Genomic DNA, 14684 nt, shown 5'->3' with positions numbered 1-14684 from the left:
TATGAGTACCCTCGGAGTCCTTGAGAGAAGTCTGGGAGGGGGGGGGGGGTACTTCAACACAAATGAAATTTTGAGAACTGAATTTTTGTTTTAAGTTTTACAGCACTTTATTATTTTTGTACTTTTTACACCCAAAAGTTTCATTGCCCACCCGGCTACGATTAAGTTTTTAAAACAAATGTGTTGCAATGGTAGAAAAATTTGTGTCTGAAAACTAGGTACTGGGGGTACTTATAATTTTTTTTTTTTAAAGCGGGGGTACTTTTTTTTTCTTAAAGGGGTACTTTTATTAAAAAAAAAAGGTTGAGAAACACTGGACTAGTTAATGGAATTTCCGTCGACTAGTCAATAGGCACTTCCTCATTCCTCCTTTTAAATTTACAAGAGCCCCCATAGGGCTCTTGTACGTTTAAAAGGAGGAATGAGAACTCCGCATACAGCCTGAGGCCAGTGGGGAGTCTTCTGCTGATCCCTGGCTCCATGGCTTTGAAATGCACAAGAGCCCCTGCTGCATTTCAAAGAGCCCTGGCAGCCATGGAGCCAAGGGTCAGCGGGGGACTCAGTCCTCCATTGACCTCAGGCTCCATCCTATGCTGCATGCCGCTAGAAGCCCGAGGTCAGCTGGGGAGTCCCCAGCTGACCCTGGGCTTCATTGCCCCTTTGAAAGGTGGGGAAGCGGCAGTTTCAAAGGGGGTAGCCGCTGCACAGGTGATCCATGGATCAGCTGCGTGGCAGGCTGCCCCTTTAAAACGCTGCCTCTGCGCCTTTCAGAGGGGCAGCCATGGATCCCGGGGTCAGCTAGGGACTTCCCGCGGCACTTCCCTGGAACCTGGGACCAGTCCCCAGCTTATCTCGGATTCCAGAGAAATGTGGCGGTGAGCCCTGGGTCACCTGGAAGTCCCCAGCTGACCCTGGGCTTCACTGGCCTTTGAAACGCTGTGTTGGGGTACCCTTTCTCCCCCTTTGCTGCCTGTATGATATAGAGGCAGCAAAGGGGGGAGGGGTATCATCTAGTCAAAATACTGATAAGCAAATGCTTATCCGGTAGTTGACTAGTCTTTTACATCCTTATTGTAGACATGGCCTGTGTACACCTATGGAAAAGGAAGTCCATGAATAAGAGCTTTACAGTGCATCAAATAACAGCTATTGAAAACAGAAAGGGAAATTTACCTAATGTTGATGAATGTATATTATACACAGGGATAATTATCTGGAGAGTCCTAATAGCCCTCAACATGACTGTTAGGCTCTGGTTGGCTATGCTGTTCTTGGAAAAATAATAGGCAGCCTCATTCCTAATTCATTTGACATGTGAATTGATGGACACTACATGAACTAGAAAATCATTGTGCCTGTTGGCATTTGGCCACGGCACTATTAACTTTGAAAATAACAGTAACATATGAGCAGCAACTACTTTATAGGGGATTTTTTCCTTTGCCGAATTCAGATGTTTAAAATAGACTGTTTACTTTGAGAGAAGAGTTGCATGAATACTAAAGGAGTTTATAAGTGAAATGCTGCTTCGGATCTGGTTTAAAAGAACAAATAACAAATAACTTTCAGTAATTAAAACTACTTAATACTTTAATATGAGAGAGCAGGTTTAAGAAGTATCCTCCAACTCCAGATCTGTTTTTGCCCTTAATATTTAAATATAGGCTTTTTACACAACACAGCTGGGTTCTGTAGATTTCTAATGCACTCCCAACTACTGATTTCAACTTTGCTTAGAGCGTTTTAAAGGCATAATCTTGTTAGTCTGTATCTGCAAAAACGAGGAGTCCTATGGCACCTTAAAGGCTAACAGATTTATTTGGACATAAGCTTTAATGAGTAAAAACCACTTTGTCTGAAGTGGTTTTTATTCATGAAAGCTTATGCCAAAATAAATTTGTTAACCTTTAAGGTGCCACAGGACTCCTTGTTTTTGTAAAATGTTTTGACAAATGAAGCTTTGCTCTACGGTTGATGTAACATGTTAAAAAAAATTTATACTTGTATTTTGTTCTAGTGCAGTTCAAGTGTCTGCAGAGCATAAGAAAAGACTTCAGCAGTTCTTGGAATTCAAAGAATAGTTAAGTAAATCAGGTTACGTTGCTGATACTGCTACAGATGGACAGTACATGTTTAGCATTCTTGAACTGGAAGAAAGTGGGGAAGATCAGTCTTCCTATCTTGTGTGGTGGCGTTTCAGAAAGTGTATTTTAAATGTAAATCATGGAATGCAACTCTTAGCAGAATTACAAAAAACCTACTGTTTGGATCTTTTTACTTGACCTTTTGTAAAATAAAGTTCTTTTTTTAATTTCTTAGTTTAAATATCCTTGGCAATTGAGGAAACCTCAATATTATTTTGGGATGGGTATCTGCTGTTGATGAGAACAGAATCAATGTCAGTTTTCACTTATTTTACCAGGTATGTTTTGCTTGAGTGTTCATATTAAAGAATGGTGGGGGTGGCGCAGATTTGCAAAGGTACTTGGTCATTTAGATTCTGGTAGGCCATTTTAAATATTTACACTAGGCACCTGTGTCTATCTTTAGGCACCTGAATGCCTTTGTAGATCTGGCCCTTAGTATTCTTTAGTGCTAAGAGTTTGTGCTTTAAATGATTAAAAAATATGAAAGTTGCCCTGTGGGAAAAAGGGGGCAATATTTCTGTCTCATGGCAAAATATCTGCAAAATGATGTGCAGAAAGCCATATCTAAAAATACAAGCAAGTACTTGTTTGTACTTCCTAAAAAAAGAGAGAGTCTGAGAAACTAGCAGCTTGGATTTTAGTTTGCAGAACGATTGCAGAATTGTTACTGGTGAGAGGTTTTTAAATTAACATACAGAAAACATTAAAGTTGAAAATCGAGTAGGCAAGTTTACTAAGTGGCAATTCTAAGACTCAACTCAAAGTTTTGAATTGAGAACCTGTTATAGTGGTAATCAAGAAATACAATTTTTGTGTGTCTGAGGCCACACTTGATCCTTTTGTTCTCCATGTGAGGCTAACATTGGAATGCATTTTGGTATCTTCTCAGCACCAGTTAAATGTAAGCAAACATATATTCATATTTGAAGGAACCACATTATTTCTTAAATACATTACTGCATTAGTATCTTTACTAACGCAGGCACCACACCACAAATATAAGTAGTAAGAAATCTTGAGATGCAGCTGCAATATTTTCAGCAAAAAACCAAATTGAACACTTACAAATGGATTCAGGGTGTTGGGGGGTTGGAGTAGATGTAGATTCGAGTTCTCTTTTCACTGTGTTAATCCCATTTGCTTCAGCAGACGTGCCTTTCTCTTACACTAGTGTAACCATAATTAGAATATGGCCATAATGCTGATTCATATTTGCAGAGGAATTTGGATAGGCCAGGTTTTTGCTCATGTAACTGGACAGTAATAGTTCTTTTGGTGTGAGGAACACAATTGACTTGATGACATATCAAATACTACATTCTGCAGTGACTGCATTGGGTTTTTTAAAATTTAAAACCTTAATTTGAGACTTATATGGTGCTCCAGTTAATAAGGCCCTCAGGAATTAATTGAGGTATATACCTACTTTAAACTCCAGGATATACTTTAATCTATAGTAAACTGAACCTACTTTAAGGAGTTGATAATGTTTAAATCCCAGCTAATTTTAAGGTTTCCACTGAACATAATGTCTGCCTGACATGATTTTTTTTGTTTGTTCTTGCCTCAAATTTTGTAACTTGACTTATTTATTTTTCATTACTACACTGTGCATCTGGGCCAAAATATGATCTTGCAAGTGAACGAGTTACATCTCAGTACTGACTGTTCAAATGCTATTAAGTTTCAGACACTCCTGTGTTTCTCTCTGGGAAACCTGGTGCATGATTTCTCACCCTCTGCTTAAAGCCTAAATAAATCCATGAAATGAAGCAGTTTCAGCCTTTGGAGTAGTTCTTGGACAGACTGCATTGAGTAAGGCACAATTTAATATACAAATAACCTTGTGGGGAACTGCCAGCTTCCTTGCCACTGTGAGGGCATAGTTTCACTCACTGTGCTAGAGATTGATGTTCTGGCGTTCAACTTAGCAGATCTAGTATAGACGTGTAAATTGAACTCTGAGAGTAGCTCTAGCTGGCACTGATACTCCTTCCAACTGTAAGGAGTAAGGGAAGCTGATGGTAGTGATTGCTGCCGTCTGCCTCCCGCTGTGTGGATGCAGCCAGGCTCAGCTTAAGGTAAGATGATTCCAGGTACTTATTTACATAGTTGGAGTTGTGCACTTAAGCTGACCTTCCAGGTCTAGTGTAGACTTGGCCTCACAGAGGCATGCCTGCCTTCTCATTCAGTGCCTCCTTCCATGGTTAGTCCCTCAGATACATACAGTTGCAGAGGCCATCAGCTGTCTTCCCCTCCTGCCCTCTATTTTTCTCTGCTCTGATGTTTATCTGTTTTAACTTTCCAAGTTTCAGCCTATGACCAATAAATGTGTTTTCTTCTCCTGTTTTTAAACAATTATAAACTTCCCTAAAGTAATGGAGTATGAGTAAAAGTGATCCATCATACAACAACTAATATAAGATGCAGCATAAAGTTCCCATGAGCTGTTAAAATGTCATGAATACAGAGTCTAATAGTTTTCAAGCATCTACTGGCTAATGTATTTGGTGCATGGTGGTAATCCTGGGGTGAACTTGGTAGGATTTGGGGAGTTTATATAGTACCTCTCAAGCTGAAGGAAGTCTAAGGATAATACAAATTATATCTAAGGATTACTTTTCACTGTAGTTTATCCATGCATAGGTGCTAAGAAAACATAGTGTAATGTTGTTGGGGTGTTTTGGAGAAGGGGGAAGGTAAGCAGCAGTTGTCAAATCCCCTTCTGATTACAAAAATTACTAACCAACCCCAGGTGGTGGTGGTGACAGGAACTGAAGACCTAGCCTGCTTGAGCCCTACCACCTCCAGTGGAGGGGGAAAAAGCAAAGCTGAAGCCTAAGGGGTTTTGCCTTGGGCGAGGAGCATATAATTTTATCCTTTGGTGATGGGACTTAGGCTTTAACCCAAGCCCCACTGCCCAGGGCTGCAGATTTGTTGGGCCCCAGGGCCAACACCAGTCTTGGTGACCACATTAAAATGGGGTCCCGACCCACAGTTAAGAATCCCCAGCTTAGTTTAATGATCTGTCCTAGGTAAACAGGATATCATGGAACTCTTTTCAGATCTTTTTGTTTGCCAGCAGAGGTCACTGCTCCAAACATATTTAGGAAAATAGATTGCAGGCTGATCTGCTTTTTAGTGGTGCTAGGGAAGACGTACTGAAAATTATCATTCCAACCTTTATTTAAGGCCCACATGCCTTAAATTTGTAAGTGAATACTTAAACAATATAGATCCCAATAGACTTCAGTAGAGCTCGTCATAGGTGAAGGAATAAGTATTAAAGAAATTATAAACCGGTCAAACGTTGGTACCTGGAAAGATACTGTAAAAAATTATTAAACAATTAGTTTATAAGAACCTAGAGATAAATAGGTTTATAAGTAACAGCATGGATTTGTAAAAAGTAAATCATGCCAAGCCACCCTAATTACCTTTTTGACAGGATTACTGGCCACATAGAGAGGAAACTGTAGATATAAGCTATCTTGAGTTTTTTAATGAGGGTTAGTGTTTCCCATGACGTTCTCATAGGCAAATTAGGGATAGGTGGCTTAGATTAAATTACTATACTATAAGATGAATGTGTATCTGGTTGAAAAACTACTCAAATACTTATCAATGATGTGCTGTCTAATAGGGGGGATATTTCTAAAGTGGGTCCATAGGGGCATGGCCTGGACCTGATACTATTGTAATATTAATTACATGGATAATGGAGAAGCAAGTATGTTTACAAAATTTGCAGATGTCAAGCTGTGAGATTTTGTTAACCTTTTGGAGGACAGGATTAGCGTTTTAAAGTGGTTTACTTGACAAACTGGAAAATTGGTCTGAATTAAACAAGATGAATTTAAATAAAGACAAGTGCAATGTTCTTCACTTAGAAAGGAAAAAACAAGTACGCAATGAAGAATAATTGCTAGGCAGAAGAAAGTATTGGAAAGGCTCTCCAACCTAGAGTGGCTTTCAAATTAAATACCAAAGTGGATGCAGTTGTGAAAAATGCTAATGTTTTAGGGTGTGGCATGGTGCGTAATACAAGGAGGTAATTCTGTCTCAACTGGTGTGGCCAGTTCTGAGCATCACACATCAAGAAGATATGGACAGCTTGAGAGAGCCCACAAGAAAGGAACAAAAATAACAGGTTAAAAAACAACCCATATGTTTAGTTTTGGGAAAAGATGCTAGAGGGGAAACTTGATAGGTCTTCATATATGTTAAAGGCTGTTATAAAGAGGACTATGATTACTTGTTCTCTTTCCACTGAAGGTAGGACAAGAAGTAATCAGCTTTGTATGCCAATGTCACAAAGGAGGTTCAGATAAGATGTAAGGGGAAAAAATTCTAACTATAGGGATAATGAATATGCTCCTAAAGGAGGTTGTGAAATCCTTGCCACTTTAAGAACAGGTTGGACAGACACCTGTCAGGGACGGTCTAGGTTTACTTGGTGGTCTTAAGCATAGTGAACTGGACTAGATGACCTTGTGAGCTAGCTAGCTCTAGGTTTCTGTGATTCTAGGTCCAAATCTCATGAGATCCTAAATCCATATCTTCACATGTAAATAAATGAATAGTCTTGAAACCTATTTGCAACACCACGTTTATATTAACAAGTGCTGCCCAATTTTCATCATTAAAATTTTTGTTTTCCAGAGGGTGTGGGTTTTTTTCATATCCCTGAGCAACAAGTTCCAACAACGAAAAGGTGGTATAGATATAGCTTTGGGATACTGAAACCTCAGATTTGATATCTCAAGTTTTGAACCATAATCTTAGTGCACACTTGACAATTTTTGCTTCAATCTCTGTTGGGATGTTAAAATGCGATTAGTAAATTAATCAAGCAGTTGATAGATTTTTGTATCAATGCCTCAATTAGTCAGTTAAGGGTAGGCAGTTCCAGCGCGCAGTCTGGCTTGCACCGATTCACAGCATAACCTCCCCTGCTGCCACTCTGAATTTTACAGCACAGGGAAGGGTCAGTCCCTGCTCTCTGGGTCTCTCACGGCTCAACATACAAGCCTCTCACCTCCCAGCTGCTGTTCTACATTTTACAGAATAGGCTGGTCTCTTATTAAAAGACCCACGGAGCAGGGACTGACCTAGCATGTCTGTGCGCCAGCTTCCCTGTGCTGTAAAATGCAGAGCAACAGCTGGGGAGATGCAACAAGTCTATAGTGCTAATTAATAAGCTCCTGCTTATCGGTTAGTTGACTAATTGCTAATGTTCCTAAATCTCTGTGCCTCAGGTCTCCATCTCCTCATAAGGGGTACTGTAAAGATAGATTAACTCATGTTTGTAAAGCACTCTGATGGCATGGTGATGAGTGCCATAGAAATGCCCAGAGGGGATTAACAGTTCTGTATTTATTGCATGTCATCCACATCCTGCATTGAAGATACTGTGTGTGTGGCCCTCATGCCAATAAGGAGAAAAAATATTAGTCACCCATTCGGTGAGCATCATTCACCCTGTGCCCTGAATGAGCAGCAGTCCTGTAGAAAAATACACTATCATAATCCATACAAATGGGGTTGAATTAAGGCAACCTTTATTCTAGCAGTGTTTCTGAAAGTGGCCCATGAAACCACTTAGCAAGTTTCTCAAACTGGCTGTGCCACTGTTTATTTACTGGTGCTACAGCCCCATAGCCTTGTCTCCCATTGGCTCCGGTTCTCTGTTTTCACTCAAGGAGAGCTGTGGGAAGTGGTGGCCTGGCCCACACTGCTTCCCATGGCTCCCCTTGGCTGCAAAAGGTGAACCAGATCCATGAGGCTAGGTGGCTGCAGTGCTGGTAAATAAATACAATGGCGCAGCCAGTTAGCAGGTTTCTCAAAGTGCTTTCAGAAACACTGTTCAGCATTTCCTAACTTTTTAGGCTTTAATTGTGTAGCTTCAATTTTCTTTTAAAGTACATAGTTTTTGTTTTCTTGTATGCATGATGGATCCACTGTGTGAGATGAATCTGTAACTGCTTCAGAAATAACTAATATAGTTTTTGCATCTAAAGTATAGTACTCCAAGTGTGTCCTTTTTATCTGGAATCCTGCCAGTCTGCCAAATTTCCAATAAAAGAACTAAAGGAATTGTACCAAGCCGTGGTCCTTGGAACAGTGGCCACTTACTATGTTTTTGGTATAAAAAGTGGATTGGAGATTTTTTTTTCCCCTCTTTGTTTTTTCCTAAACCAGGGTTTGCTGGCTACTACTTCCACTTGAAAAGAAGCTGGCTTTTGAAAGAAAATGCTGGAGGTCGTCTTTCTTTTAACTACAAATTTAATAAACAAATCTGTAAATTATGAAGGAATGGCTGAATACACCACTAGGTAACAGATGGTCAGTTTGACCTGACTCTTCATTTAGGAAGTCATTTGAAACCACTTAAAAAATGCCCCTTCAGGCAGCACAAAAGCCCATGAGTCTTTATCAGTCTTTAAAAGTGAACCCATCTGCAGATATTCCCTTTGGTTAAGAATTTGGCTTTTTTATATTATCTGTGTTTCAGTAAATTAAAATAAAAACAAGCCTGGATTTTTGCATAACATGTAAATTAATTTGTGCGTGTGAATTAACAGCACATTTGAAAACTGGGTTATTTATAATAGGAATTTTCATCTCCTCCCACAAGGAATGTTTTATTTTAAATAGAATCCTGATGGTAACATCTACCCACTGTGACAATTGTTAGACTAGGAGAATTCTAAGGCATTGCAGTCTTGAGCATATTCATTTTAAAAATTTCAACCCCCTTCAGCAGCTGCCTGTTCCCCACTAATTTTTCCTTAGCTAAACAGAAGCAGGGCTTTCAAGATGGAAGCTGGTGAATAAATCAGATCTTGGTGTTTGTTCTTTGGAGTCCATTTTAAAGGTGACTGTTTTCGGGGGGTTTCCAGAGAACCTGCACGGTGGAAAACAAACCTCAGAGCATAGCCCACATCTAAATGGCTACTACAGTGGTTGATTACTAGGAAAAGTGGTAATGTAACGGGAGAGGGTTTTGGAGACATTTTATACCCTGATTCCAGTGGACTCCTATGGATTTCAGGAATCGGATGCTGAAAGGGCTCTCCATTGTGTGGGGAATGGAAGAATTAATTGCATTGTCCCCTTTTAATCTTTACTTAACGTCCTTCCTAATTTTTTTTTTTAAGTTTCGCCCTGTTCCTCTGACCTTTGCTACTGTCTGGTCTTTTCCCACCTGTAGATGCTTTTTACTACTTTTCTCACACAGTCTCATTTCAGGGATTAGCTTCTGTTTCCTACTCCTCTGAGAGCAGAAGCTTGATTCAGACACTATAATCCATTTTTACTGCTGCTAGTACAGGTGTTCAGACTCTTTGTTGCAGAGAACCTAAGTGCCTGTAGAAGCACTGAGGCACCAGCATCATGGCATTGACATTAGTTATCCACAAGCTGTCAGTAGCTGTTCCCAGATTGAGGTCTGTGGAGCACTTACAGTAACCAAACTTGTTCAAACATCAGTGCCCCCCAATAACCTTCTTGAAAGTTTTTTGGGTTGGGATCCATGCTTTTCTACAGCCTTGCTTAGCAGTGGAAGCATAAATTAGGTGTGTTATTGTGGCTGTTGGTAACATGGCTTCCTTGGCCAGGGATTTGTTTGTGGTTGCCAGAACCATGTTACACCACCTCTGTGCTAAGAGTATGAAGACTTCTGAAAGGCTTAGAGAATTTAAATGTTCAGTCTTAATTTAAGAGCAGGGTTGCTGAATAGGAGCAGGGTTACTCCCTTACAATTGGATTGTGAGTTGTTCACAGTCATAAGAACAGCCATACTGGCTCAGACCAAAGGTCCATCTAGTCCAGTATCCTGTGTGCCGACAGTGGCCAATACCAGATGCCCCAGAGAGGGATCACAACAGGTAATCCTTAAAGTCCTGAGTAAGGGGCAATTAGTGCATTGCACCAATCTCAAAATAGCTTCAGCAAACTTTTGTCAAACCCCTCCCGCCCCCCACATCACTGTTCCCTCTCTGCTGGGAAGTGGTAGGTTTACCATTACAGTCCTGGATTACTACCATGCACAGCTTGTGTTGTGGCAATTTGCTTAGGTAGTGGATTACATGATTCATGTTTTATATGATCACTTAAACTGTTGCATGAAAATTAGCAAAGCAAGGGTCGTGATTGGTTGAATTACCTCTGGCCACAGTGGGGTCTTCGTATGACATAGATATATGCCTTACTGTAGCTGCATTCCATATAGGTATAATTTCTAAAGTCAAAATAGCTGAGAACTTAAAAAAATTGGACAGTAACAGACTACAGAACCCAATGATGATTCAGTGTGGGGGTAGTCTAACAAAAAGAGCTCTCACCCATAGTTTGTAACTATTTCCAGTGCACTGATGTTTTAGGCATCAGAGTGGGTCACAGAATCACAATCCTGGAAATTTACTATAATGAGTCTTTGCTGGATCACCTACTGTCCTCAGAGAGGAGGGAGCAAGGATCTACTCATTCTGCATCCAGACCCTCCCCCTTGGTCTAGGAAAGGAGTAAGTAGGGAGAAGGGCTGAGAGTCACCCTCACAGGGAGGTAAGGAAGGTTCTTTGTGGGTCCTTAGTCAAAATCACAGTCTAGTCCCTAGCAGCTTAACTGAAGTTTTGGAAAGTAAAACTAAAATTCTATAAGGGCCAGGGCTGTACAGAATTTACTGGGGGGAAGGAGTTAACAAACTCTGAAACTGCAGAACTTCCTCCACTCAGAAAAATTACCACTGAGACGAGGCCCTGGCAGGAGGAAGGGGATTGGGCCAAGCCCATCCTGTATTTATACCACAAAGGTGGTTCCTAGCAAGGGGGAACTGCACCTGACTGCCTCCTCTGGCATCACAGCACTGCTCTGTAGGCCTGATCACCCCCTCAGTCGTGAGCGAGTGAGAATGGCATTGTGACCTGCCATGCAAAGGTGAAGACCCACTCAGGTGAGGGCCAAGTTGCTGCATCAGTCACTCTGGGAAACCCTTTCAACGAGGGGCCTAGAGCAAACTACACTTTTCTCCACATTTTGGGCAGCTCTGAGTGCAGGCCAGCATTGCCTGCACTCTAAAGGAAAGGAAATCCTTCCCTTTTCTGCCATTCCAGGGCCAATAATGGTGATGCCAGCAGAGGTGGGGAGAAGGCAGCAGAGACAGGCCTGAGCCTGCAACCTTTGTTCATGAGTATCTTAGTTGCACTGAACTTTGCCTATAGTTTCATACATGCGAACCTTGCTATCCGATGGGAAAATCATCACTGGACCAACTGGGAGTGAAGTTTCTTCTCTGTGGGAGAAGACCCAATGAGTAACTTTCCTGAGGAGAATGAGGGTGGGATTTGATAATCCAGCTCTGGGACAAAGTGACAGACTTGAGAGAGAATTCACAACACAAACCATGGCTCTGCATGCAGCAAATACATGGTCAACTAGTGCTTCAGACCTAAAATATATTCAGAGGGGTAACCGAGTCAGTCTGTAACAGGAAAATCTTTAAAAACAACAAATAGTCTGGTAGCACTTTAAAGGCTAACAATATGTAAATAATATCATGAGCTTTTGTGGGCACAACCCACTTCTTGTAATACACTTTTGAAAGCAGCTAGTGGAAGATATGTGGACATAACCTGATAACTGTGCAGGGAGAGTGAACAGATCTTTGTCACGGCAGCCATCTGTGCTTGCACTTTGGGCCTGACTCAGTGGAATTATTTTTTATTTATACTAGTGAGAGATCAGAATTGAGCCTTGTGCCTGCAGGTTAGAGATTCTATTCTCATCCTTAAAGTGTCAGGCACTTCTTGCAGTGGCCCCAGGGTATTTTGCTTCCCCCTTGAATCCAGCCAAGTGCACATCCCCCCTTTCTGGTAGAAAGAAGTGTCCTTTTAGACCAGGGGTGAGCAAAAGCCTCTCAGTGGGCTGGATCCGGCCCACCTAGGGCTTTGATCTGGCCCCTATGGCTGTTCCAGGTCCTGCCCTCAGCGTGTTGCTGGGAGCCGGAGCCACCTAAGCCCTTTCAACTGCTATTTAAAGGGCTCGTCCCTTCCCCATGGCTGTCAGGCAACAGCCCCAGGAAAGGCATGAGCCCTTAAATAGAAGCAGTTGAAAGTGCTCATGTGTCCCTGGCTCCCGGGCAACCTGCTAGCAGTGAGGCTGGGAGCAGCAATCCCTTTAAATAGGAGCCCTTTCAATTCCTGCTGTCTCCAGCTAACGTGTTGCCTGGCAGCTGCATTGGAGGCACTAGCCCTTTCAACTCCTGCCATTAAAAGGCTCTGCCCCTTCTGCCTGAGGCTCCATCCCTCTCACCTGAGGCTCTGCCTCCTGCTCAAAAAGTATTGTCCACTCCTGTTTTAGACTGACAGGTTGGCCCTTTATTATTCCTCTCTTCTCTCCTCCTTTTTGTACAATGTCCCCCCAGTCTCTTTAAAGTTTTACTTTGGTGCACAGTTCTAGGAGCTATGTGGATTGAGGTTGAGAGGTTTTCATTCATAATTACATTATTAAGCATGTGGCGGCCTCTGCTGGTATTTAGAAAGTTTTATAAATTCCACACTTTGCACAAGCTACTTCAACCCATTGACTTCAGTGAAGTTGCGTCTGCTTTTACCAGGGCTGAATTTGGCCCAGTGACTTGAAATTTCATCACTGAACCATTGACAGAAAACAGCCTGACTATAAGAACAGATATGCTGAAATAAGAACGGCTAGATGTAAATGGCCCAAAGCAGGAAATTCAGAATGAGAGCAGCTTAGATGTTAAATTTCCTTTTCTTAGTTAATCTTTTTTAACACCTAAAAAAGAAAAATCAACATGAAAGGTTGCAAAACTTATCAGACTTTAGCTGCGTTCCAGGAAAAAAAGAGAAACAAGATGGGTGGGTTAATATATTTTGCTGGACCACTTTCAGCTGGTGAGAAAACTCACAGGAAAATACATTGCTGGTGTGGACTTCGGCTGGTGTGAATTGGTGTAGCTATACTAATAACATAGGTTTGTTTAGTTTTTTTAAAACCTCATGATATCACGCCTGTATTGGGTCACAATACTGATGTTCACAATGAGTAGCTGATTTTTTTTTAATCTCACTGTCTTGCTCTATTTTTTTTTTAATTATTTAAATGCTCCTCTCTCCCAGCCATGATATTTATGGGTTACAGAATTTGGCAAATGAGTGTCAGTTAATGAAAACTATTTAAAACATTTAAAAGAGGTCTAAGTGATGTATAGGGCGTGAATCTCACTTTGCCAAGTGAGCTACAATGGATATGGGAAGTGCCATCAAAGGACACCTCCAGCCTTTATGCTCCTCATAACGGGAAAAGAGACTTTAATAGTATATATATAGCTGTTCCTTATTCTTAAATGGGTGGAGCAGTCCTAAATCATGGAAATTAATATACTATGCTTTTGACCTGCCTGCAAATGCAAACTCTGCCTTTAAGAACAGATTTCATTTGGACTCACCGGGCAGTGCCTCTGTCAGCAGCCTATACTGAGTGTAAAGCAGGGCCAAATTTCATCCTTGCTTTCAGTTTGGGCTTTGGTATTATGAGACGTTGCAGGTACACTGACAGTGCCCTTGTATCTCATGTCCATGTGTAACCCACACACCTAGTGTGGGTCACTGTCCTATAGACCACTTCCAGTGATAGATAAGAACAAGGGATCTCTACAGCCTAAGCTGACAGCCCGCTGGCTTTTAGCTTAAATGGTAGAGGCTGCGTGGTGGTGGTTACACATGCCTCCTAGGTGTGTGTATATGGCCCTAAGTCATGCATCTCTACACATCACCAGGAGTGGAAGAAGCTGATACCATGTATAAATGATGACTTAAGTACAGATAAAGAGAGCCGTGTACAGATAAAAAAAAAATTGTGTGTGTAGCTGCATGCATATCTCCAAAAATAAGCTTCAGATATCTGCATCTATGGATGGTGAGACCCGCAGATATAAAATGGATATGTGCCAGGGATGTGAAAGTGTCACCATGTACACGATTCACCAGTTAACCATGGTTACATGCAGGCTCCTGGTATGTATTGGGCAGGCAGGAGCCAGTGCACACAGGGAACTGGCTTAAAGGCTGGCTTTCCCCCTTCCTGGGGGGGGGCAACTGCTGAAATTTTCAGCCGTTACACAGTTAATTACATGCATTTTTAACATCCCTAATATCCACCCATGTGCAGAATTTTAGGAAACAGAATTTGTATCTGCAAAAAGGAGCGGCGGCTTTGCAGAGCGCTACAGAGAAAAGTGCACAGAGCCAGAGCAGACGGGGCCAGATTGTACCTTGCGCGGAGAGCTAAGGGGCCCTGCCTCTTCACACTTCGCACGGGGACAGCTCGCGCCGAGACGGACCTGCTGAACTGGTGGCCGGGCGAGCCTGCTCTCTCTCGGCAGCTGCCGCACGGCGGGGCTGGCGGCGCGCACGCCCAGGTGAGCGCTGTGGCCCGGGGCGCGCGCCGGTATGTCCGGGGGGGTGCCCCGTACACCTGCGAGGCGGGAGCACGTGCGCACCTGCCCCGCGGGGT

General features: G+C 42.1%; 2 protein-coding genes across 5 annotated transcripts in view; both read left to right on the top strand.

Annotated features, from left to right (window-relative positions):
• The window catches only part of NDC1 (NDC1 transmembrane nucleoporin), a 37126-nt gene extending 34815 nt beyond the window's left edge, over positions 1 to 2311 (top strand). For all 3 annotated transcript variants that reach the window (XM_075936015.1, XM_075936014.1, XM_075936016.1), the window contains exon 18: positions 2018 to 2311. In XM_075936015.1, coding sequence (XP_075792130.1) covers positions 2018 to 2081 — 64 coding nt within the window. In that variant the 3' untranslated portion in view covers positions 2082 to 2311. The remainder of the gene's footprint in view (positions 1 to 2017) is intronic.
• Positions 2312 to 14197: 11886 nt separating this feature from the next.
• The window catches only part of GLIS1 (GLIS family zinc finger 1), a 285705-nt gene continuing 285218 nt past the window's right edge, over positions 14198 to 14684 (top strand). For both annotated transcript variants that reach the window (XM_075936007.1, XM_075936010.1), the window contains exon 1: positions 14198 to 14589. In XM_075936007.1, coding sequence (XP_075792122.1) covers positions 14332 to 14589 — 258 coding nt within the window. In that variant the 5' untranslated portion in view covers positions 14198 to 14331. The remainder of the gene's footprint in view (positions 14590 to 14684) is intronic.

Source organism: Pelodiscus sinensis, chromosome 9 (genome assembly GCF_049634645.1).
Source record: "Pelodiscus sinensis isolate JC-2024 chromosome 9, ASM4963464v1, whole genome shotgun sequence".
Lineage (NCBI taxonomy): Eukaryota > Metazoa > Chordata > Testudines > Trionychidae > Pelodiscus > Pelodiscus sinensis.
Note: the sequence above shows the minus strand (reverse complement) of the source record. Positions and strands in the feature narration are given on the sequence as shown.